The sequence below is a fragment of the Scyliorhinus canicula genome, chromosome 12, assembly GCF_902713615.1.
Source record: "Scyliorhinus canicula chromosome 12, sScyCan1.1, whole genome shotgun sequence".
In the NCBI taxonomy this organism is placed as follows: domain Eukaryota; kingdom Metazoa; phylum Chordata; class Chondrichthyes; order Carcharhiniformes; family Scyliorhinidae; genus Scyliorhinus; species Scyliorhinus canicula.
The window spans coordinates 20,593,367-20,620,079 of record NC_052157.1 but is presented as its reverse complement, the minus strand read 5'-3'; the positions used below and the strand labels follow the sequence as shown (position 1 = coordinate 20,620,079).

At 48.1% G+C, this 26,713-nt stretch overlaps 1 protein-coding gene across 2 annotated transcripts in view; it reads left to right on the top strand.

Moving 5' to 3' along the window:
• The window catches only part of igdcc4 (immunoglobulin superfamily, DCC subclass, member 4), a 229,898-nt gene extending 203,762 nt beyond the window's left edge, over positions 1-26,136 (top strand). For both annotated transcript variants that reach the window (XM_038813330.1, XM_038813329.1), the window contains 3 exons: positions 3,521-3,755; positions 13,248-13,412; positions 21,907-26,136. In XM_038813330.1, coding sequence (XP_038669258.1) covers positions 3,521-3,755; positions 13,248-13,412; positions 21,907-22,605 — 1,099 coding nt within the window. In that variant the 3' untranslated portion in view covers positions 22,606-26,136. The remainder of the gene's footprint in view (positions 1-3,520; positions 3,756-13,247; positions 13,413-21,906) is intronic.
• Positions 26,137-26,713: the final 577 nt, after the last annotated feature.

Here is a 26,713-nt window from a genome sequence, read left to right as displayed (position 1 = left end):
ATGAGTGAGACCTGCACCCCGCTACAGAGCGTCTCGTGCTCCCTGCGCTCCTGACACTGGGCGGCTGACAGCCTTCGGACCGTCGCCCTCCAGGCCCGAATCCTCCCAAGTGAAATTTGTCTCGACAAACTTAACTCAATGCCAAGTGAGTGCAGCCTCACAGCAAACGACTATTCACAGTGGGTGTTAACAATTCCACTGATTGGTTAGTACTGTGCTAGTATATATCAAGTAACTCATTTGGAATATTGTATGGGCCTCATTTAATGAATTTGCACTGGCTGCCTCTGCAACAATGATACTGCAGATCAATAAGTATTGAAAGTATTAACAGTACTTTGGTGCTTTAATGTTATGAATCATTTTTTCCAATTTTTGAAGTCAATATACATGCTCAAGATGTCAAGGGCAGCACGGTGGCGCAGTGCTTAGTGCTGCTGCCTCATGGCGCCGAGGTCCCAGGTTCGATCCAGGCTCTGGGTCACTGTTCGTGTGGAGTTTGCACATTCTCCCCGTGTTTGCGTGGGTTTCGCCCCCACAACCCAAAGATGTGTTGGGTAGGTGGATTGGCCACGATAAATTGCCCCTTAATTGGAAAAATGAATTGGGTGCTCTAAATTTAAAAAAAAAGATGTATGATGTCAATACTCATTAATGTAAATGAATAGTTGACTGCATTTTGCTTGTAAATCAGTATCATGCACGCAGATCAACTGATAAACTGCCCATGGTTAAAAGTTTCCTTTAGTTCTGTCTTTATGGCACATTTTGAACACAAGTATAAAGTGCATATTTATGATTTTCCTACAAATGGCGGACAAAGGAAATATCTCTATTGCCTCCACCTTTTTGACTTGTGCCACATAGAAAGACAAGTTCAGCAAATGCTTGGCAACACCGCCACCTACAAGTTCCCCTCTAAGTCACATACCATCCTGCCTTGGAACTATACCGTTGTACGTTCAATGTTTCCTGGTCAAAATTCTGGAAATCCCTTCCTACAAGCACTGTCTGGACTGCAGCGGTTTAAGGTGGCAGCTCACCATCATCTTCTCGAGGACAATTAGGGATGGGCAATAAATGCTGGCCTAGCCAGTGATGTCTGCATCCCATGAAAGAATAGATCAAATAAAAGACGTCAGGGAATTTTAATTCATTAATCTGATTTGGGTTCCAGAGGTGAAAACCCATTGTTATAACATTTCACAACTGAACATGTGGGCAAAACCTTTGAAAGATTGCTTGGAATTTAATGTCCTTTCCTCTGAAGTGTACTGCTAAAGATTATCCTGAATGTAATTTTTTTTCCCACCATACCCTCCATCTGGTTTGTCCAACTTGTTGTGTTATTCATAATTTGAGAAATATGGCTGACTGTATGTTATTGACTCTATTTCTATGTAAGAGCAAGCATGCATGAATTACAAGAACTATCTGATTTAAGTCCCTATTTTTTGCCTGCTTAGATCCAAATTCCCCCGCCCCCCCATCCAAATCCATGGCCACTACTATCTAGAAGGACAAGAACAACAGATACATGGGAACACTTCCAACTGGATTTTCCTCTCCAAGCCACTCGCATTCCTGACTTGGAAATATATCACCATTCTTTCACTGTCACTGGGTCACAATCCTGGAACTCCCTCCCTATTACACTGTGGGTGTACCTACACTCCATGGATCGTAGTATTTGAAGAAGAGAGCTCACCACCTCAAGGACAGCTAGGGATGGCAATGAATGTTCGCCTAGCCAGCAAATCCCATGCCCCTTGAATTAATTTTTTGAGAACTTTTTCTCTGCTCCTGCATTTTTCACATAACCAACATGCAAGATTTGTGGTGTGCTATTTAGAATCATAGAATTCCTACAGTGCAGAAGGGAGCCATTCGACCCATTGAGTCTGCACTGGCCCTCTGAAAGAGTACCCTATCTAGTGTTATGGGCCAGGGTTTAGAGAACCCCAAAGTGTATCATGGAGTTCACCTGACCCACAACTTTTACTAGATTGTGGTATGGGGAGCACACGGCCCATTCTACAGGTGTGGTACAGCAGAAAATGGAAAAGTACTTTTCAAAAGCAATACAATGTTTATTCTATGAACTCAAGTTAACCTTTTTAAAACATAGAGTGCACTTCTTAGTAACCATTAATTCAAATACAACCCCCAAAGAATACAACACTAAGTGATCCTTTAAGCTTTCCTTTTAGCATCCATAAGACTTAAAAAAGAACTTTTACCAGAAGCACATCAGGTTACAGTCACTACTGTTATTAGTTTTAAATCACCAGGATCGATTTACAGTCGTTAGATTACAGAGAGAGATTCATACACCTTCTGGCTGTGACTGCAGCTATCCAGTACTGAAAACAAAAGTAAAAAACACCCTGCAGTAAACAGCCTAAAACAAAAGTAAAAAGCTGATAGATAGCCCAGCTCCACCCACTCTCTGACATCACTGCAGTAATAAACACCCATTTCTTAAAGGTACTCTCACTACAGATACTTATATACACACCCATTTATAAACACCCATTTCTTAAAGTTATTCTCGCATGACACTAGTCCCATTCTCCTGCCCTATCCACGGAACCTCAAGTATATATTCCTGGACACTAAGGGGCAATTTAGCATGTTGAATCTTCCTAACTGGCACAATGGTTCGCACTGCTGCCTCACAACGCCAGGGACTTGGGTTCAATTCCTAGGGCCACTGTCAGTGTGGAGTTTCTGCGTTCCCCCCCATGTGTGGGTGAGTTTCCTCCGGGTGCTCCGGTTTCCTCCCACAGTCCAAAGATTTTTACATTTTTCATAGAATTTACAGTGCAGAAGGAGGCCATTCAGCCCATCGAGTCTGCACTGGCTCTTGGAAAGAGCATCCTACCCAAGCCCCTACCTCCACCCTATCCCCATAACCCAGAAACCCCACCTAACACTAAGGGGCAATTTATCACGGCCAATCCACCTAACCTGCACATCTTTGGACTGGGAGGAAACCGGAGCACCCGGAGGAAACCCACGCACACACGGGGAGAACATGCAGACTCCACACAGACAGTGGGGAATCGAACCTGGGACCCTGGTGCTGTGAAGCATTTGTGCTATCCACAATGCTACCGTGCTGTGCATGTTAGGTTGATTGGCCATGATCAATTGCCCCTTAAGTGCACGGGGTTAGGGCGGGATGGACGGGGGAGAGGACATGGGTAGAGTGCTCATTCGAAGGATCGCCGCAGACTCGATGGGCTGAACGTACAAACTCCAAACAGTCATCCAAGGCCAGAATTGAACTCGGGTCCCTGGTGCTGTGAGGCAGCAGTGCTAATCATTTTAAATTTATAAAATTTAAAATTAAAACATCCTTTTCTTAGGTTCTATCTTGTTGTAATCAAAGTCCCATCAGAGAAGAAAGGGCAGGTCCTGGCACAAAGGCATTATTCAGGCAGTTACTTTTGCTATTTGGTTGATGCTGAATTAACTGAATACAAATGTCTAATGTTACATATGCTTTCATTGATAGAGAAGGTTCCTCGTGCCCCAATTCCCACCTGACTACTGAACATGCTCACTACCGCAGGGCAAGGAAAGCTTCTTCAACTCACAGTATTCCCCATCCCCATGCACAAGAGCTGGAAACATTAATGACTACTCCGGCTGAAGATCTGTCTCTGTCTACCAAGCTAACGGAACTCACTGAGGTCCATATATTTATGGATAACCGTCTTCCAGATGATGGCATTCAGCTAAAATTAAAGGTATTTTTTGTCACTTTAAATCATATCTAAATATAGAGGGGTAGGGAGATATATGGGACTAGTGATTAGGAGTCATCGAAATATTGTTAGTTCACAGGATTGAACTATGTATCTGTTTCCTGTAGAAGGGAGGACATTGGTGAGATGTTTGTTTTTCCTTGTTCTGTTTCATCTCTCCCACAGAACGTGAATACTGCTGAAAAAAAGAGACTTAGTGCTGAAGCTTTTTTTGCTTTACACCCATCAGGAAGACATAAGAATACCATATTTCCTAAAGGAGCCAATGTATATATTTGGACCAGGGAAGTGATGGGACTTTCACTCGAAGTGAGGGCTCTTTGGGGTGTAGGTGGATATGCGGAGGTTGTGTGCTAAAAGGGGATTTCTGGGCTTTCCTAGGGCTGGGCAAGGGGGAAAGGGACCCGGGCTGGGGCCTCCACACTGGCCGGTTTAAGCCGGCCAGTGAACGGGAGCGAGGTGGGGGAAGAGGCTGCGGCCATCGGAGCCTGGCAGAACAGGGTCCGAGGGTTCTAGCCGGGGTGGAAAGTTGGGGGGGGGGAAGGAACCGAGGTTGGGAGGAGGAGTTTTACAAGAGGCAGTGGACGGGAGGGGGGGGGGGGGTTGTTTACAACTCTTGGGTATCATGTACGGTACTCTTTCAGAAGTTGGATGGCGTTGAGTGTGGGGAGGGGGGGGCGGGGGGAGAGTGGACTCTATGGTGACCATGGGCGGTCCCGGACTCCTTTTTCTTTTTCTCCTTTGTTTTTTGTTTCCACCATGGGAGGGTTTGTTTTATTGGATGCATATGTTGACAGGTGGGCCGTTGTTTGGGGTGGTGGGGGGATGGGATCATTGTTATTGTTAAGGGGATTGATTTTGTATTTGTTACTGTTTACTGTCTGTGGGTGGGGTATAAATTTTGAACGAAAATGTGAAAATGTAGAATAAAAACATGTTTTTTTTTAAAATACCAAATTTCAAAAAGAAAAACATTATACTGCATGAGAAAACAGTGCTGATTTGTTGACAAGTAGACTCTAATTGAGGCGTTGCCATGGAGAATGCACCAGGGAACAGTAATCCCCCAAGCTTGTGTTTACATTTTTTTTTAAAGTCAACTCTGGTCAAGGCAGGGCGGCATGGTGGCGCAGTGATTAGCATTGCTGCCTCGTGCCGAGGACCCAGGTCATTGTCCGTGTGGGGTTTGCACATTCTCCCCGTGTTTGCGTGGGTCTCACTCCCACAACCCAAAGATGTGCAGGCTAGATGGATTGGCCTGCAAAATTACTTAATTGGGAAAAAAAAAGAATTGTGTACTTTAAATCCATGCTTTTGATTAATTGAAAAAGGCGAAATGCTTGGACATGTTCTTTCTGCTTGCAGAGTACAGGGTTTTGCGGAATAATATATGTAGTTCCAGTAAGAGCAAGTGAGCCACATTGCAAACTTGACTGATAATTTTAAATTGAGATTCTGTGATTGGACCTCACTTACTGAACAATCCCAAGTGTGCTACGAATTATAGTAACAACCAACTTAAGGTTAGGCTCACAATGTGGCTCATGCAGGAACCTGTCCTCAACAGGCAAAAGGAATATAATAATAACAATCTTTATTCTCACAAGTAGACTTACATTAACACTGCAATGAAGCTACTGTGAAAAGCCCCTAGTTGCCACATTCCGGCGCCTGTTCGGGTGCACAGAGGGAGAATTCAGCATGTCCAAATTCGGGACTTGTGAGAAGAAACCAGAGCACCCGGAGGAAACCCATGCACACACGGGGAGAACATGCATACTCCGCACAGACAGTGACCCAAGCCGGGAATAGAACCTGGGACCCTGGCGCTGGGAAGCAATAGTGCTCACCATTGTGCTACCGTTGCCACCCTCGTCCAGGCATTGCACATTTCTCAATTAAACAAAAGCATGGGGGCAACTGTTCACTGGTGAATTCAACGAGGCAATGCCTCAGACAGTCAAAGTCTACTTGTCAACGAAAGTATGAATTATTATTCGCTCTTGTCTGTCCTGATGAGTGTAAGACAAAAAATTCAACAGCATGTGCCTTTTTCATCAATACTCAAAGTTCTGTACGACCAAGAATATGAACAGTCAGTTCAGGAAACTAATAAGGTTAATCAAGAGAATAACATTTTTTAACATAGTGTTGATACAATAATAATTGCTGATATAGGCCGGAATTCTCCGGCTGATGGGATTCTCTTTTTGCGCCGGCAGCGCACCCCCACCACGGGTTTCCCAGCAGCGTGGGTTGGTTTCAATAGGAAATTGCATTGACAAGCAGCGGGAGTATAGTATCCCGCCGCAAGCAAACGGCACTTCATCAAGACACATGCGACTGGACGACCATAGAATCCAGCCCATAATTATCCCTTCTCATAAGGCTATTAACAGCCTCTCTTTCATGCAATGTTCCTCTCATAATCCATCAGCACTCTGGTGATAAAATTGTCCTGTTTTTATCTTCCAACAAAATATTTTCTCCTTTTGAATAAATTGTTCTATACCCACAGATATGCTGCCCTTAAAGCTTAATGGGGGGGCATAATGAAAATGCCACAGGTTATTTGTCTTCATGCACCTCAAAATTTGTAATTTTGCCCGAAGAATAACTGAAACCCTACTTACTCTTCATGCGCAGCATATTTCTGGAATGCCTGTAAACAGTCGGGCCGATTTGCTAAGAGATTTGTATCATCTAGTAAGACCCACTTCAGTGAACAAGTGGACGCTGGAAACAAACAGAAGCTTGAAACTATTCCAGGTCCAGTATAATGAGACACATTTCACATGAGTCAGGAGATTTACTTCACATGCTGTGTCAGTTAACTCAATAGCCCTCTCCTTCCTTTACATTTAGCCTATCCCCATCAGATGGTAACTAAAATAACACTTTTAAATGTCCTACTCCAAGGGATTGGATTTGTTTATTGTCACATGTACCGAGATATAGTGAAAAGTATTGTTCTGCAAGCAGTTCAAACAGATCATTAAGTACATGAAAATTAAATTAAATTAAAATAAAATACATAATACGGCAACACTGGAGAAACAATTAGAGTTCAGGAATGGGAGGACCATCCTGTTAATCTCGGAACATCCCTACCTAAATAAAGCTTTTTTAAAATAAATTTAGATACCCAATTCATTTTTTCCAATTAAGGGGCAATTTTGTGTGGCCAATCCACCTAACTTGCACATCTTTGGGTTGTGGGGGCGATTCCCACGTAAACATGGGGAGAATGTTCGAACTCCACACGGACAGTGACCCAGAGCCAGGATCGATCCTGGGACCTCGGCGCCGTAAGACAGCAGTGCTAACCACTGCGCCACCGTGCTGCCCTCGTACCGAAACAATGTTAATGTCATTTTTGCATTCAAATGTGCTCAATACACTCGATTACAATTTGATACAAAAATTTCTAATTTGGAATGAATTTGACACCAAATTTCCAATTAAAGCTACCAGTGAGCTGAAACCTATCCAATACTCTCAATAATTTGCACTAGAAAATACAAGAAAATTAATTACTTAACATTTGAATTCATTCCGTTTTTCCATTTAGTCCCTGAAAGTCATTCCGCTATACATTACATGCTTGAGAGCATTATCTGATCCCATCAGTTCTTAATTCATTTAAGTCTCATGGTATATCATATCATTTACACCCATTATCCCCCCACAGGGCGCAGGAATAAACTCTTCCCAACCCCAGTATCAGAGTATAAACTCTGTCTCCCCTTGCCCTCCCCTCCAGTATCAGGGCTTAAACACCCCCCTCTAGCCTCCAAACTCTCCCCCTCCATCTACCTTGCAGGTTTTGGGCCTTGCCAAGCTCTTTCCCTCCCCCCACCCCGATCTCTCTCGACCCACACCTGACTTCCCGAATACTGAGCTTGTTGCCACGGCCCTCGCTGCTCCCTGACTGACTTCAAATCTGAGGCAGGAAAAGGTTACTTCAGATTTGGAGGGGGGGGATGAGGAAAAAAGAGCGAAAGGAAGGGACGGAAAAGGGGAGGGAAATAAGAGGAATGGGGAGGGAGGGGAGAAAAAGGGGTGGGGGTGGGAGGAAGAGAACTGCTGCAATCTGGAGTTTGGGAATGTGGTGTTTTCTTTCTGGTTTGAATTTTTACACTTTACAAGGTAAATGCAAAGGACCGAAAGACCGTCCTGCCAGGATTTTCCATTCCCACTGCTGGCAGAACTAGAAAATCCTGCCCACTATTTCAGACACCCAGGTGAGGATTTTTCCCAAAGATTTCAAGATCCCGATGTCAGCATTATATAGGTGTTAGAAGTGTGCATCTTGGGGAAAGCAGTCTGTGATTTTCCCTGAATTCTTAAAGCCACCCTCACCTATTTTTTTTTAATATTGAAATTTAGAGTACCCAATAAATTTTTTCCAATTAAGGGCCAGTTAGTGTGGCCAATCCACCTACCCTGCACATCTTTGGGTTATGAGGGAAAAACCCACACAAAACGGGGAGAATGTGCAAACTCCACACGAAAAGTGACCCAGAGCCGGGATCGCACCTGGAACCTTGGCGCCGTGAGGCAGCAGGGCTAACCACTGCACCACCGTGCTGCCCTAGTTTCACCTCTTTGATCAAGATGCGTGGGGTAGGGACAGGATTGTGTTACATGAGTTATAACTTATAAAGAAACCATAAAAGTATTCAGCAAAACGAGATCTGGTGTTCCTGAAGTTAGCTCAGTTTTATGTTTGAAGCTATCGAAACTCAGAAATATGGAAAATAAACTTTATTTTTAAAAATAAATTTAGAGTACCCAATTCATTTTTTCCAATTAAGGGGCAATTTAGTGTGGCCATTCCACCTACCCTGCACATCTTTGGGTTGTGGGGGCGAAACCCACACAACACTGGGAGAATGAGCAAACTCCACACGGACAGTGACCCAAAGCCGGGACCGAACCTGGGACCTCAGCGCCGTGAGGCAGCAGGGCTAACCATTGCGCCACCGTGCTGCCCTAACTCTGTGATCATTTTGGTGTCTGGATGTTTAAGCGATGTTGTTAATGGTAAATGTTTAAATGCCGTGGTTTAGAGCAATTGTTGACATTGAAGTCAGTTCCGGTGTATGTAGTTTTTAAATGATAGCTAAATGATTGCTTTTGTGTGCAAATGAGCGTTGTTGAATGAAAATCGTAACAGGTTTTTAAGGTAGGAGAGAATGTATCACTTGGCTGGCCTTTTAGAATAAGGCAAGATTCCTCAGCTCAAGATCTTTATTTTGTGAATAATTGTTTCTGAAGAAATAGCTCTGCCATGGAGTTATTACACAGAATCAGCTTTTTAATATAATCATCCGCCAGGAGAGTGACACCCTGGTGAAAGGTCCAAAGAAGTGCAGGTTAGGTGAATTGGCCATGGTAAATTGCCCCTTAGTGTCCAAAATATGTGCAGGTTAGGTGGGATTACAGGAACAGGACGGGGGAGTGGGCCTAGGTAGGATGCTCTTTCAGAGGATAGATGCAGCCTTGATGGGCCGGCAGGCCTCCTTTTGCACAATAGGAATTCTAACTCTTAGGTACCTCAAGAAACTTGACCTACTTACTGCAGATTTTTTTTAAGAATAGAAAAGATTTTAGTTTCAGGAATTTCTGGTGCCCTTCTCGTCTTCCTTCAGATTAGCATTGTGCTTTTTGAGCACATTAATGGAGTAGGTCAGAAGATGCTGCACCACAAATTCATCAAATGGCATGTTGAGGGAACTGGTTCACTAAATTGACTCTGCTATTATTTGCATGTGCCCAATAATAATACAGAAAATCCCTCCGTTGTTCTATGCTCAACCCCATCTACAAGCATACTTGCTTTCAAACTTAGATTAATACTTTTTTAAAAAACATTTAGAGTACTCAATTCATTTTTTCCAATTAAGAGGCAACTTAGTGTGGCCAATCCACCTACCCTGCACATCTTTGAGTTGTGGGGGCAAAACCCACGCAAACACGGGGAGAATGTTCGAACTCCACATGGACAGTGACCCAAAGCCAGTCACCTTGGGACCGTGAGCAGCAGTGCTATCCACTGCGCTACCGTGCTGCCCGAAATTTAGGACTGGCGAGCAGTACCACAAAAAGCTCCATGACCTACTGAGGGCAGGCAGGGTGAGTACCCAGCAGTGCACCCATGGCACAAACCCACCCCCCACCACCCCCCGCCCACATGTGTGACACCCACCCCCTCCCCAAGGGGATGGTATAACCACAGTCGTGAGCCCGAACCAGAGGGGGTGAACCTGACCTGCGCCAGCTCACCGTGCACGAGCAGGGGTCGCTGGACATAGAGGACTGGGGGATTGCCCATGCCAAGGACGGGGACGCGCCACCAAGTGAGATCGCTCCCCTGCCTGGCCCCTGTCCCCTCAGTCCTCTCCCCTCAGCCCTCTCCCCTCAGCCCATACTGCGAACCATACCCCCCTGCACCTGCCTAACCACGATGGTATATCGTGTGTCGCAGGGCCACGTGGTGACCGACCAGGCGCACCTGGCAGACACGGCCTTCATCCAGCGCCTGGACGGCCAGCCGACGCAGACCAACCACTGGCAGACACTGCCCTCCTCCAGCGCCTGGACGGCCAGCCAACGCAGACCAACCGGGCACATCCGGCTTACACCGCCCCCGGCCAGCGCCTGGGCGGCCAGCCCACAGGGACTCTAGCAGCGACGGGGAAGGCAGCTCCAACAACAGCTCCCCGGCTCAGTCCAGTGACAGCACAGGACACCAGCACACAGGGGACAGACAGGCGGTCATGAGACGACCACACCGGACACCAGCACACGGGACAGGCAGTCACGGCACGACCACACAGGACACCAGCACACAGGGGACAGGCGGTCACGACACGAGCACACGGGACAGACGGACACGACACAACCACACAGGACACCAGCACAGAGGGACAGACAGACTTGGAAGGACTCAACACGATACCAACACTGAGGGGATGGGCAGACAGGACACGGCACCCCAGGGGACTCCCGGCCACAGGTCCGATGAAGACACAGAGGTTGCGTCACAGCTATCTCCTCCATCCCCCGCCATCGCAGAGACACTCACCTCGGTTGGCCATGTTAGTGGTGAGGCTTCTGGGAAACTAACTAATGCCCACCACACAGCCGCTCCAGTACAGCAGGTGGAGGTAGGTTTAGCCGAGGGGCCGGACGGTGGGAGGGCAGCCCAGCCCTGGCAAAAACCTGTCGCCCGGACGGGTCCCGGGTCCCTGGGGTTCCCCCGCCCACCCATAGACCCGATGCAGTTGGAGACCCAGGGGGGTGAGACGGTGACGGCCGGCTTCCAATGGTGGCGATGGTGTCGGACATGGGTCTGAGCCTGCAAGGCCTGGGCTATCCGGGCACGCGGCCCGGGACAGGGCTGCCGTCGCACAAGAAGCAATGGGCCAGAGCCAGCTGAACATCACAGAGGCACGCAACAAGCTGGCCCAGTCCCAGCAGGCCACGGCCCTTCCCAGCAGGCCACGGCCCAGTCTCTGTAGGTCATCGCTGACAGCATCAGCACCATTGGCCGGGTGATGGACGGCGTTGTACAGAGCCAGACAGAGGGGTGGAGAGAGGGTTGGGAGTTGCTTGGGGGGGGTGGGGGGGGGGGGTGGATACTCCCGTGGGGGGGGCTCGATGTCCACTAACTCGTGCTGCCCGGTGTAGGTCGTTGACTTTCTTCCGGCACTGGAGGCCAGTCCTGGTCACACTCCTCGAGCTGACTGCTGTCACCACTAGTGCAGCTTAAGTGTTGCTTGACCTTGATAGTGGGGGGGCTGGCAAGCGTGGTCTCGGCGAATCAGCTGGAGAGCCGTCATTTGGGGAGAGAAGCCCGTGAGGCCTCGTTAAGTGCACCAATTAACAGTGGCTCGCTGTGCCGAGTGCTGGGTAGCTCATGGCAATTCCTGCTCGCTGGCACATTTTGAAATGTTTCTGGAGAATCGCATCCTGAGCAAAAGAAGTAGACATTTTCATTCCAATTGCATTCTTTCTTGTGGTGGCAGACATTTGAATCAGAAGCAGTTGCACATCTCTTCTGCTTGACTTGTCAGAGCCTTCCAGCTAACAGGCTGAAAGATAAACGTTTAGTAAATGCTCACAGTTTTTTTAGAGAACCTATTTCATTTTCTGCACATCAGGGAAATTTCAACAGATGTACCTCAAGGTCTCATTTGCAGGTGCTCAGTTTCAGGCAATGGTAAATATGGGGCTTAATTCTCCAGTCGGCGACACCGAAATCCAGGTCGGACACCGGCCAGAGAATCCAAGTTTCTGACGAAATTGAGAGCGGCACCACTTTCGCAATGCTGCGGCACCACTTTTGCAAGGCTTCACCCCCTCCAAAGCGGCGTTCTCTAGGAGTACACCGTATCGACGGCCTCAGGACATTGCATGAGGCATGCACACTGATACTCTGCCCCGACCAGCCAAGTTCCTGGCAGCGTGAGTCTCTCATGATCTCACCCGTCAGAAACTCGGCATGGTGGCTGCGGACTCAGTCCAGCACCGCCACAGTTGGGGGAGGGCAATTTGCGGACGGGGGGGGGGGATATTATTCGGGGCTGGGGCACTGTTGGGGGGTGGTCCGGGGGTGCGCAAACTGGCCAAAGGAGGGGGACACTATTTTGCAGGCCAGGTGAGCTGTGTGTTTATAAGTTTGGGCCATTTTTCCGCTGCTAAAAGTAAAGATTTTATTTATTGTTTTGGCAAGAGGCAAATTCCCTGTCAAGGAAAACAGCTAAAATGTCACCAAATAAATTTTTTTACTTCAGTTTAACATGAGGAATTTATTGTGTTTTTTTTTCTTTTTACAAATTAGAAGTATCCAATTCATTTTTTTCCAATTAAGGGGCAATTTATCTTGGCCAATCCACCTACCCTGCACAGCTTTGGGTTGTGTGGATGAGACCCACGCCAACACGGGGAGAATGTTCAAACTCCACATGGACAGTGACCCGGGGCCGTAAGGCAGCAGTGCACTGTGCCACCCTGTGAGGAATATTGTTGATCGAGATGTGATTTTTGAGAATCTTTCCTGGATTTTTCCTTTTAGTTTGTAGTTTTTCCGCTGTATGACATCCATCCTGCATGGCAGCACAGTGATTAGCACTGCTGCTTCACAGCTCCAGGTCCCAGGTTCGATTCCCGGCTTAGGTCACTGTGCGGAGTCTGCACGTTCTCCTCGTGTCTGCGTGTGCTCCAGTTTCCTCCCACAGTCCAAAAATGAGCAGGTTAGTTAGATTGGCCACGCTAAATTGCCCTGAACTAAGGTGGGGTTACTGGTTTACGGGGATAGGGTGGAGGTGTGGGCTTAAGTGGGGTGCTCTTTTCAAGAGCTGGTGCAGACTCGATGGGCCGAAATTCTGCACTGTAAATTCTATGAAATCAGTGTTTGGTGATGATGGATTTTTTTTCTCTTCATTTCCATTCTACCCTCTTAAAAAGAGTGCCTGGAATGGCTCTATTCATCACAAGTGGGCAAATGATGCAATTTTCTATAGCAGTGCAATTCTGCCAGATTCGGCCTGCAAGACGAATGAACCACTGAGGCTTAACCCTGATACCAGTGAAGATGATCTACGTGGAAACTTTGTTTTTGACAGTATTCTGGTATGTTATTGATTACTTCTATTTCAGCTCCTTATGGTTTCCTTCAGAGAAGTTAAGTTCAAAAAGTAATTTGAAATTAGAAGGTTGCTGTAGTGTAAAATGTAGAAATTATTTGAAGGTGGGAAATAGAGCAGGATTGAGTTTGTGAAGCTGATCTTTACCTCCTTTTGACTTAATGTTAACAGGAGCATGCAGTTCCCGTACCAGCCTCCCCGAACAGGCGCCGGAATGTGGCGACTAGGGGCTTTTCACAGTAACTTCATTGAAGTCTACTTGTGACAATAAGTGGTTATTATTATTACAGTTAAATGTTTTGTGATTGAATTCCCACAGGTGTTCTTCTAATCATCCAATGTAACTTTGATGAAAAATCTACAGATAATCGGGAAAACCTCCACGGAAATATTCTTTTAACTAAACGGTCATGTCCAGGTTATTTTCTGGAAGCCTTCAGATAATACAATGCTCAGTTGTCTTATGAGACAAGCAAACAAAAGCATGAAAAGCTGTGTTCTTTAGGTTGGATAGTAACACCGATGATCAGAAATATGCCTCCTAGATTCTAGATCACCATGTAGAAAGTAAATGAAGCGACAACAGCAAATTGTATTAGATAGCATCTTTAATTAAATTACTCATCGGGCAACACGGTGGCACAGTGAGTAGCACTATTGCCTCGCAACGCCAAGGTTCCAGGTTCGATCCCGGCTCTGTGTGGAGTTTGCACATTCTCCCCCTGTTTGCGTGAGTTTCGCCCCCACAACCCAAAAAGATGTGCAGGGTAGGAGAATTGACCACGCTAAGTTGCCCCATAATTGGAAAAAATGAATTGGGTACTCCTAAATTTATAAAGCAAAAAAAAAATTACATTACTCATCCTACTTCGCAGGAGCATTATAAAGCAACATTTGGGGCGGCACAGTGTTTGCACTGTTGTCTCACGGAGCCGAGGATCCTGGTTCGATCCCAGCCCCCGGTCACCGTCCGTGTGGAGTTTGCACAATCTCCCCGTGTTTGCGTGGGTTTCGCCCTCACAACCCAAAATGTGCAGGCTAGGTAAATTGGCCACGCTAAATTGCCCCTTAATAAAAAAATAAAATGAAGCAATTTTTAAAAAAAATTTAGAGTACCCAATTAATTTTTTCCACACAAACACATGGGGCGAAATTCTCCGCACCCGCGAAAAGTCGGCAAACCGTCGTAAAAATCGGGACCGTTTTACGACGGTCGCGAAGGCTTCATTTCCCGACGGATTCACTTCCTGGAAATGGGCTAGTAGCGCGGCCGCGTCAATTACGTGCGTGATGACGACGGAACGCAACGACGACACGAACTCGCCCATGTGACGCCGCCCGACGCCGTAAAAAGGCGCGGGCGACCACAGAATCTGTCGGGCAGGATGTCGGAGCCGAGGAGAGCTGCTCCTCGCTTTGTAGATGCAGACGTCGAGGCGCTGCTCGATGCCGTGGAGCAGAGGAGGGGCATCATCCGCCCGCGGAGAGGGCATCGCCAACCTGCCAGCACGGTACGCCAGGCCTGGCATGACGTGGCTGCTGCCGTCAGTGCTGTGGGGCAGACCCCTCGCTCAGCAGAGCAATGTCGAAAGAAGCTACACGACCTCACTAGGTCTGCCAGGGTAAGTGCCATGAGGGTGCCCCTAGTCACAACCATCTCTCCCCCTTAACTGCCCCGCGGGGGGGGGGGGGGGGGGGGGGGGGGGGATTGGGGCAGAGTTATTTGAGGGTGGTTCACAAAGTTGTCACAGACCCAGCGCTCTGGCCCCGAGGAGAGATGCAATCGTCTGATGACAACTTGCCCCCCCCAAACTGTGCCAGTATCTGAACGGACTGCTGATACCTACCGTTTTGTAATGATCTACCTATGTTCCCTCCCCCAACAGGCCAAGGCCGGTCATAACCACCGTGAGCGGCGCAAGACTGGAGGGGGTTCGCCCAACATGCACCCCCTCAGCACCTTTGAACAGAGGGCACTGGACCTTGTTGGGGGGTCTGCCACCCGCGATATATCGCGCAATGCGAGGTTGGCGGGACTGCAGCAAGTGAGACAACCCTCCCTGACAAACACCCCCCCCTCCCCCATCCTCTGTCCCTTCACAAACCCTGCCCACTGGGACACCTCCCCCATCCTCTGTCCCTTCACACACCCTGCCCACTGGGACACCTCCCCCATCCTCTGTCCCTTCACACACCCTGCCCACTGGGACACCTCCCCCATCCTCTGTCCCTTCACACACCCTGCCCACTGGGACCGTCCAGCGGCCTGCCGAGCAAATCGAAATAACCCGTCTCATTCTCTTCCCTAGGACGTGATGCCCAACGACCAGGTCCGTCTGGCTGCAGACGGAGACAGGAATCTGCCGCCACCTCACCCGGGGCCTCACAACAGAGGGTGCCCGATCAGCGGGCAGCCCTATCCGCCCCAACCCAATCTGCGGACCAGGACGCACAGAGGGTTCGAAGTCCACCACCACCACCAGAAATGGCCAGGGACAACCCTCCTGTCGCTGAGCAGCCCCACACCATGGACGAGGCCCTAAGCATTGAGAGCGTCGGGCTTGCGGCACTGCTTTCTCCCACCACATCCATCATCCCAGAGATACACACCCCGGCGGGCCTATTTAGTGATGAGTCTCCTGGGGCACAGTCTGGTTGGCACATCACAGATGAGCAGGTACAGCAGGTGGAGGTCGGAGCAACAGAGGGTCCGGACTCGCGGAGGCCAGACCAGGCCCAGGATGCAGCTGGCTCCCAGACGTTTTCTGAGTTCCTGGAGTTTATCAACCCACCCGCACAGCCGATGCCTCAGGAAACCCAGGGAAACAATGACGGGATGAGGGCTTCCTTCCAGACTCTGCAGACGCTGTTAGAGGAGTCGAACCGCGTCCAAGAGCAGGGAGTGGTGCCGCTCATGGCAGAGACCCAGTCCGACACCGCACGGGTGGCATCCGCGGTGGAGGCAATGGGTCAGGTTATGCAAGACGTTGGGGTTAATGTGCACGCGTCATCCTCGGCCCTGGACAGGGTTGCCCTCTCACAGGCAGCAATGTGCCAGAGCCAAAACGACATTGCCGGCGCCCTGCGGGCCATGGCCGAGTCTCAGCAGGTCATTGGCCAGTCGCAGCACGCCATGGCACAGTCCCAGCAGTCGATAGCACAGTCCCAGCAGTCGCTGGCACAGTCTCAGCTGTCAGTCGCGGAGACCATCAACCGCCTGACACATGTGCTGGATGGCGTCGTGCACACACAGGTTGAGATCGCACAGTCCCTGGCGGGAATGTCTAACTCCCTGGACTCCGTCTCTGCAAACCTTCGGATCCTGGTGGATACCGTTGCAGGCCTCCAGGACTGGCAGCGCCAGGTGTCGGTGGTGCGACGGGGAACCTCCCCGCTCGCACCTCTGTCCCAAAGTGAGGCCCGGGGGCCACCGGGCTCCCCGAGGGAGGAGGAGGTTTCGGGGCCCGTCCCATTAACTCCATCACGGGACGTCCCGGAATTCTCGGCCTCCCCCCGTCCCATCCCTGGTGCATCGGGTGGGCAGCAGGCAGAGCAGGGTGGCACAATGTCACCCGAGACGCCCGCAGAGCAGCCTGGCCCATCAAGGCCGGGTCGCCCCAGGAAACGCATAGCCAAGGAGAACGAGTCGAGGGGGGCGATTCGCAGCAATCCTCCTCCACTCCTGCTGTATCATCTGGGGATTCACTTAGACGTAGTGGTATGGCCCGTAAGGCAACTAAGATAGACACTGAGTAAGTTGGCACGGGTGAAGGGCACAGTTTAGTTGTAGGGGCTAGGGCACCTGTAAATAATTGTTAATATTAAACGCACTGTTCCACCGTGTGATTGTTCCACAGCCACAGGAATCGTGATGGTGACCGAGTGTCGCTGGGGGTGACGGGTGGTGAAACCTCGGTGCCGGGTGTGCAGTCCCTGCCCCTACCCCCCTCCCACAGCTAGCCCACGCGGGCACGTGATGGAGTGTCAGTGACGAACTCAGCGGCCACCAAGGTGGATGGTTCAGCTATTGCCATGGGTCAGACTCTCTCTAACGATTCTGAGCTCACAGCTCTTCGCAGAGCGGGCTGTCATCATTCCACATGGCACTGATCACACCCGCTGACACAGCCATCAATGTTGTGCCATTCCGTCTGGACCCAGTGATAAGCGTCATGTCGAAGTGGAGCAGTGTACACTGGGGGGGGGGGGTTTGTGGTGGTGGCAGTTCTGTGGTGACCCTCTGCATGACTAGCGATGCAGGTGGTGGTTTGGTGTTCATCGGGGACGTCACATGCGATGCGTGAACCGTGCTGCCACCAGGGCGTCGCGTGCCCGCCGTCCTTGGCCGGGTCCGTCGTGCCGCCTCCTGGACATCACCAGCACCTGGGTCGTGTCTGCGTTCTGCGCCCGCCACTTCCGCCAGCCTCCTCCTCCTCCTCCTCCTCCTCCTCCTCTGTGCTGGCACCACTGCCACTAGCTTCTCCCTCCGCCTCCTGCAACAGGTCATCTCCTCTCTGCATCGCGATGTTGTGCAGCGCACAGCAGACCACTACAATGCGAGCGACCCTGTCGGCCTGGTACTGCAGGCCCCTCCGGAGCGGGCCAGGCACCTGAATCTCATCTTCAGGAGGCCAAGGCAGCGCTCCACCACACCCCTGGTTGCTGCATGGGCTCGTTGTATCGGGTTTCCGCATTGGTCTGAGGCCTCCGTATAGGCGTCATCAGCCAAGACCTCAGCGGATAACCCCTGTCACCTAGCAACCAGCCCCTCAGCCGGGGGGGACGTCCCTCAAACATCGCAGGGATGAACGACTGCGCTAGTATGTAGGAGTCATGCACACTCCCTGGGAACCTTGCACAGACGTTCATGAACCTCATGTGGGGTTCGCATACCACCTGGACATTAATGGAGTATGTCCCCCTCCTGTTTGTGAACACTTCCTTGTCCACAGCAGGCGGGCGCATGGGGACGTGAACACAGTCGATTGACCCCTGAACCCTCGGTATCCCGGCCACACTGGCAAATCCACGGGCTCGTGAGTCTTGACTTGCTTGGTCCTCGGGAAAGGTGATGTAGCGATCGGCGATGGCATAGAGGGCGTCGGTCACATCCCGGATACACCTGTGGACCGATGACTGGAGATCCCGGAGACGTCCCCGCTCGGAGACTGGAAGGAGCCGGTAGCATAGAAGTTCAGAGCGACCGTCACCTTGATGGCTACCGGGATCGCGTGTCCTCCCCCCGTTCCACGTGGGGCGAGGTGCGACAGGAGTTCGCAGATATGTATCACCGTCTGCCTACTCAGCCGGAGTCTTCTCCTGCAGGTGATGTCCGGCATTGTTAGGAAAGAGACCCGGACACGGTACACCCTCGGCTTTGGTCGTCGCCTCTGACGCCGTGGCTGCACCCTCACTCTCTCCTCTTCCTCCTCCTCCTCCTCCTCCTCCTCCTCCTCCTCCTCCCCCCCCCCCCCCCCCTCCCCCCCATGCTGCTCGACGACTGGCAACTCCTCGGCCCTTCCCTCTGCTGCTGCAGCTGGCCCTGCAGCCACTGCGGGTTGTGGGTGTGGATGCTGCTGCATCTCCAAATCCAGTAGAGCGGCCCCAACTACTGCGCAGAACATAGCCGTTCTGTTCCCATGCATCGTGCTAACCTACAGAAGGGTGGTAGGAGGCAGAGAAACGGGACATGTTAGACGGACGTTAGTCGACACCTCGGCAGCCGCCAGCCATGGGATACCAGTGTGTCCCGGTGGCCTGGTCGCGCTGCTGACACGCGGTCAGCCTAACCCCTGGTCACTTTCTGCATCCAACGGCCAGTAAACTATGGCCTCCTCACGGGTGCGCCAGTGGCCTGTGGCCGGAAGCCACAGGGGAACCAGCGGCCGTGTCCTCGTCACCTGCACACCATGGCATGCTGGCAGACATTTTGTTACGGGGTTGGACGGCTCACTCTCTACCTAACCCCCCCCCCCTCCGTCGCCCCCCACTGCCTCCCCCGTCTCCCCCACTGCCCCCTCCGTCTCCCCCACTGCCCCCTCCGTCTCCCCCACTGCCTCCTCCGTCTCCCCCACTGCCTCCTCCTCTCCCCCACTGCCCCCTCCGTCTCCCCCACTGCCCCCCTCCGTCTCCCCCACTGCCCCCTCCGTCTCCCCGACTGCCCCCTCCGTCTCCCCCACTGCCCCCTCCGTCTCCCCCACTGCCTCCTCCGTCTCCCCCACTGCCCCCTCCGTCTCCCCCACTGCATCCTCCGTCTCCCCCACGGCCCCCTCCGTCTCCCCCACTGCCCCCTCCGTCTCCCCCACTGCCCCCTCCGTCTCCCCCACTGCCCCCTCCGTCTCCGCCACTGCCCCCTCCGTCTCCCCCACTGCCCCCTCTGTCTCCCCCACTGCCCCCTCCGTCTCCCCCACTGCCTCCCCCGTCTCCCCCACTGCCTCCCCCGTCTCCCCCCCACTGCCCCCGTTCTGGACCCCCTCCCGTTCCCAGGGATGCCTTCCCCGTTGTGGCCAGACTCGAGCGGTGCGCTGAACGGTGCGCTGAGCGGTGCGCAGAGTGGTGCCCTGACCTCCTCCAAGCAGTCGTCAGCCAGGCCGACTGGTTGACGAATTTAAAAAGCAGGTGTGTTTCACGACGTCCAAACAGGGCGCCATGACGTCGGGACTTCGGCCCATCCGGGCCGGTGAATAGCGGGGGGGCTCTCAGTGGCGATTCTGGTCGTGTCAGGGGCGGGAAGGAGGCGTTTGTCGGGAAACGCGACTCCGACAATTTGCGGGGTTCGGAGAATAGCGGGAGGGCGTCGGAACAGCGTCGCCGTAAAAATTTCCGACGCCCGCTATTCTCCGAACCGTCGTGAGTCCGGAGAATCGCGCCCATGGAGATTGTGCAAACTCCACACGGACAGTGACCCAGAGCCAGGGTCGAACCTGGGACCTCAGCGCCGTGAGGCCGCAGTGCTAATCCACTGCGCCGCCGTGCTGCCCAAATGAAGCAAAATTTGATACCAATCCACATATCGCAATATTAGGACAGACGACCAACGGTTTGGAATGTCTGAAAAGGAGAAAGAGGGGTTTGAAGATGGAATTCCAGAGCCTAAGGCTTTAGCAGCTGAAGGCAAAGCCACTAAAGTTGGAACATTAAAATTAAAAATGCTCAAGAGGCCAAAATTGGAAGAGTGCAGATATTTTGGAGGGCTGGGGGGTGCAAGAGATTACAGAGATGGGGATGGGTGAAGAGGGGCAATGTGGACTCAGTTCATTCTGTTTCTCTCTCTACAACTGCCAGACCTGCTGAGTTTTTCCAGTAATTTCTATTTTTATTTCGGATTTCCAGTATCCCACAGTACTTTGCTTCCATTTAAAAATTAAGAGGAATAGACTGTGTCTCTGTGATGTAAAGAAGTTGTATGTCTTCTAAGGAATGAAAAAGGCATGCTTGGCAATCTTATGGTTTTCGTAAAACATAAGCTGTAAGGTGGAGCTTGTATGCATTGAATCAAAGCCTAATTGATGAATAGTCTTGGGGAAGCGGTGACAGAGTGGTATTGTTGCTGGACAAGTAATCCAGAATCTCAGGATAATCATCTGGGGACCTGGGTTCCCACAGCAGCTGGTGGGATTAAAACTCAATTTAAAAAAGATATCTGGAATTTTTAAAAAAGTCTGATGATTATCATGAAACCATTGCCAATTGTGGGAAAAATCCATTTGGTTCACTAATGTCCTTTAGGGAAGGAAATCTGCCATCCTTACCTGGTCTGGCCTACATGTGACTCCAGATCCACAGCAGTGTGGTTGACTCTTAACTGCCCCCTCAAGGGCAATTAGGGATGGACAATAAATGTGAACGAATAAAAAACAAAATAGTGGCACTATTGTAATGCTTAACTTACATTTTTAGAGGAGATTTGGCTGTCCAGTTTCTCCAGCAAACTCCTTATTATATAATGTTCATTAAACGATCAGTTACTATTTGGGTTTTGAGATGGAAGGGTGAAGGTACACATAGCAAGAATTTGAGAAGAGTTGGTGACTTTAGACCCATAATTCCCAAATATTTCTTACACTGGGGCTTTCATCACCTCGTGTAGAGAGCTGTTGTCGGCTAACTGAATCAAGATTGATTGCCAACCATGACTAGTTAACAACTGTGATTACCAGGATGGTAAAAGTTGAGTAAGTGGCCCATGGTCTATTTCCATCTGTAAGCAACACTCAACTGGTTTATTGGTTATATAACTAAGCAAGTGATGTATTGTAATGCAACATTGGCATTTTCATTTCTCGTGGGACTTCAGCAATTGTACGATAATGCAGTAAGTGTAGAAATTCAAGGAATTTTGTGAATTTGTTGAAGGTTGTCATGTCATACTGCACCCAATTATAAACCATGGTGTTACCTGAATGAGAATTCAGATTCACATAGGAATTGGAAAAGTCCAAATTGTAAAGTAATTTTTTCTTTTTAAAATTCCTAAACAGGGCACAGCCAGGAAGGAACACCCGCCTTCAGGTTTGAATTGTGTTGAAGCTGAAGTTATTGTTCATTCTGAATTATCAGCATCAGAAAGAAACTCTACTTGTGAGGACCAAGATTGGCAGAGTAAGGAAGATCTTCAAGTTAGGTCCATCTCTGCTTCATCCACAGAAGATCTTCACAGTGAGTATATTCCTATGTTATTCACTGAGTCCTGGAAGAGAAAGCAAAACCTCGAGATTGAGTGCACTGCTGTTGTACCAGCTGAAGACTGGAATGAAGATGCTCAAAACAAGTGTGTCCTAGCTTTGCCTGCGAAGGAGAATCAGCCTCTTGAGATTTGCAAGAATTCTTTATCTGCTGTTGCAAACGAAGTGATGAATTGCATCGAAACAGAAAAGCACAGAGATGTCACTGAGCCACAAGACAACTCATTGTTGCATTCTAAAACTAGAAGTAGCAAGATGAAGACAGCTGAATCCCATGGGCTCACTAATGGTTTTCAGAGCATTGAGGGTTGGAAAAGCTCTGTTAATGGTTTCACTTTAAAAAACAGAAACTCAGAGTCATCATGCCTAAAAAACACAGAAACTCTGCCTGCTAGATGCCAGCCTTTGCTTACAGGCGAAGATGTTGCTGCTAATCATTTCATTGCCTCTAGTATCACTACTACCTCAGCATCTGAGAAAGACTTGTGTCCGTAATTGTTAGCACACTACTGACTTTCAAAAATACTGGGGTTCATCCTGCAACTGCACACTCTACGAGTGCCTATTATCAGTTTAGATGGTTTAGCTCAGTTGGCTGGACAGCTGGTTTGTGATGCAGAGCGAGGCTAACAGCATGGGTTCATTTCCCGTACCGGCTGAGGTTATTCATGAAGGCCTGCCTTTGCAACCTTGCCCCTTGCCTGAGGTATGGTGATCCTCTTGTTAAATCACCACCGGTCAGCTCTCCCTCTCAAAGGGGAAAGCAGCCTATGGTCATCTGGGACTATGAGGACTTTACTTTTTACATTTATTACCACAGCTACCAAGGATCCTTGCACACCACTGGGTCAGTAAAGAGTCTGAGAATCAGTTATCAGGCTGCTGTATCTAGTATTTTAGGAAAATGCTCCTCTGTGATGGAATGACTTTGTTTTTTTCCCTGAGAACTTTCTCTTATTTAATGTTATAAAGTGAAACTGCGTGTTTTAGAGTAGCATTTATAATACTCTCACCTTTCTCCAATACAACAGAACTACCTCATGTCTGTTAAAATATTGAGTGTATTGTACTCCATTAGTTTTGTTGCTTGTTTTTATAGCCAATTTATTTTATTACCTTTGCACAGGTTTTAAAATGACCTCTTATGTATTCCAATTGGAATTACTTAAACAACCAGTGCTTGATGTGCTTGATGAAACACTAAAACAACAATAAATTTAAGAAACAGATGCACATGCACCTTTTCAACCATGCCGCCACTGTATCTGTCAAACCCAAAATGAATCCGATGTCACAGATGTTGGGTAATTTTGAAAAAGATTTTAGATATACACACGATGAATGTGAAATGCATTTTTTGTTCAAGAATAGTGTGCCAAATTGCAATTAATGCTGATGTTTCATCATTCTGATTGGTGAATTTGGCTCGAAATGTGTTTGTACCTTACATTGTATCCGATGAGTCTGTGACACATGCACTGGGATTTTCCTGTGACTTTCTGACTGCCATAAGTTCAGGAGAAACTCCAAGAAAAGATGAACAAATAGGGTTTCCACTACAGTGTTCTATTGGAAAAACACCCAAATTCCTAGTGATAATCTCGATTTAACTTATAAAATATTTTTTTCAATTTCTGCAGGAAGATTAATGGGGGGTGGGGGAATACTTTGGAGGATACTTGTTTAAACCTGAACCTGAAGCTTAAGCCTTAATTTGAACCCACCATGATCCCTTACCTGCAAAATGAAGATTACGCCTTATCCAGGATGCAATGACACATCCTAATGTGCAATTTAAAGAAATTCTCTACCACTGCAAAATATTTTATTGTATAAAAATAAGTAAATCTCCATTTGTTTTTGCAACATTTATGAGATTCAAGACCAGTAAATTAATGTATATTTAAATAACTTTCAAAAGTGCATCAAAAACTGTTAATTGATTTTAGGAACGCTATACATAAGCGGTTTGCTGACTACATTTTCACTATCAAACATCTGCCCATCTATATATTATATTTCTTGTGTATGGCAACATCATCCTTCAATTACATTCTGTTGGTAGAAAACCGGATATGGAACATATATTTTGACTCACTGTGAGCAAAGCTGCTGATGTCTAATTTATTTAAATTCTTTCATACAGCTTAATATTCTTTATTATATTAGGCAAGATTACAATAATTGACACCTTGTCGAGTCATCATCCCCTCCCTTCTGTTCTGATGTTACTAGTGGTTTGACATCTGGCACAACACTGCCTCTTAAGTAGTATCGGTAGACTAGTCAGGCTGCTGCATTCAAGCATAATCCAATCTTTACCCAGTGTCCGTGCATCCGCACACCTCAGCAGAAGTCAATGGATAGTAATCTGCAGGAAGAACCATAGTTTACTTTTAATACACCTCCCTAACTCCAAAGGTACTGAGAAATATTGAAGTACCTTCACCATAACCTGACTAAGATCAGGTAACACATTAGGGGCTGGTTTAGCTCACTGGGCTAAATCGCTGGCTTTTCAAGCAGGCCAGCAGCACGGTTCGATTCCCGTACCAGCCTCCCTGGACAGGCACCGGAATGTGACGACTAGGGCTTTTCACAGTAACTTCATTGAAGCCTACTCGTGACAATAAGCGATTTTCATTTCATTTCATTTTACACATCACAGTCGATGGATCAAATAATATAGTACATTTATCAATAGAGACAACAGATACCCCAATGTTTGAACTTTAGAACTTAAATATTACTGGTTTATTTAATAGCCTTTGATTATAGATGCAGTTAATTAATAAGTCTGCCTCATACAATAGTTATAATTCAGTTCAAATGAAAGAAACAGCAATTTACTCATTCTTAATGCTGAAGGAGCAGAAAATCACAAATGTGTGTTTTGTAAGATTTTTTTCTCCCTTTGCTCTTTCTGTAGTCCCCATGCAGTAAAGTGAAAATTTAGCCTTTGCCTAATGCTATAGAGCGCTAACTGACTAGAACATCAAACCTATGTTTATGATTCTGCCTTCATCCACTTGCTGCCGCCACATGGCTGTGATCGGTTCTCTACATGAAGTGTTATATGCATGGGCCTGCATTGTACAAATTTGCAGTGATATATTGTTCTATCAATTGATAGAATTGTCCAAGTGGTGTGGAACAAGTTACATTTTCTAGCGTGTTTGTAAGCAAAACGGTTTCAGTTCTGTTTTGGTAGAATCTACTAATACTTCTAATTGCCTCTTAAGATTTCTGCTTTACATTTCTGTTAGTGTCAAACTAGTAAGCAACAGTTGTCCAATAATCATTCTAGATAATGTGCAAAATCAGCGAATACAGAACAAACTGCAACTAGTTACCGTGCTTCAAAGAATGTATGTTGGACATTGAAAATGTTCAAGGCTGCACTCATTGCCTAGTAGTTTTTTTTGCAGCTACTGCCATTATAATCTTACCCTTGAACCCACCTTGATTCGCATTTGGATAGTGTATTCTTCTCAAACTGATTCCACTTAGCTTTCTTGCATGTCAATATTGTGATTTTTTTTTTTCAGTATTTTCTTTCCTACTTGGAAGAGACTAACTCCACTATAGTGATTAATGGATACCAGTGTTACTTCTCTGAGAATATATCAGAGACCATTTTCTATGGCCATTGTAAAATGTTATGAGATTAAGATGGTGTGAGGATGTATACAAAGCTGGTGGTACCTGCTTCATGCCTAGCCAGTAAAAATCATGTGAATCACTGGATTCTTGTAACTATTTGAGGACTGCAGTGTTATTTTGATAATTAATTGTAAGAAAAAGGGAAAACGGGGGTACAAATTAATCAAGATTTTGTTTTCCGATAGTTAGAAATTGACGAACTGGTGGTTACGTATCCATAAGCAGGCCACCCCATGGAATCAATGTTGAACCACCTGCCTTGACGGTAGTGGTTCTGAGAAGGGGTGAGAGTGGATTTGTAAAGTGGGGAATGGAGTTCCACTTGTGACTCCTATGGAGTCGATGGAACAATCTTGTTCGGAAGAAAAAAAAATTTAAACCAACTTGTATTTGATTAGCAGCTACAGAGGCTGCTGAAGAATTCTAAATCGGAAAAACCTATCCTCATGAAGTGACCAGTTTTCAAAAGGGGTCGTTTAACAAGCTTAGATCTCCCAATTTACATATTCAAGGCACTTTGTTCCGGTTTTGAGTGTCCTCCCAGGATACTTTATAAAATGTCCTATGAATTTTGCAATAGGACCAACACTTACACTGATAGGGTGCAGGCTGCCACACTGCTAAATTGGTACTTCTTTTACCCATTTTATGCCCAAGAAACACACACTAGTTTCTAACCATGAACTTTTTGTATAACTCCATGCTATACTACAGCACAGGTAACAGCCTGTGTTAAGGCTGTTCCTGTTAGAAATCAATGAAAAATCTACATCTTCTGTAATCGGTGCTCATAGTTTTATAGTGTTTTTTTAAAGTCGGATTCAAGGATTCAATTCGCAGACCTGGATAAAACAGGATTTACTAAACTAGATGTAATAACATGAATTCTGGACTCACACAACCTTTATTACAACGCCCTACTGTATATCCTGTGATCATG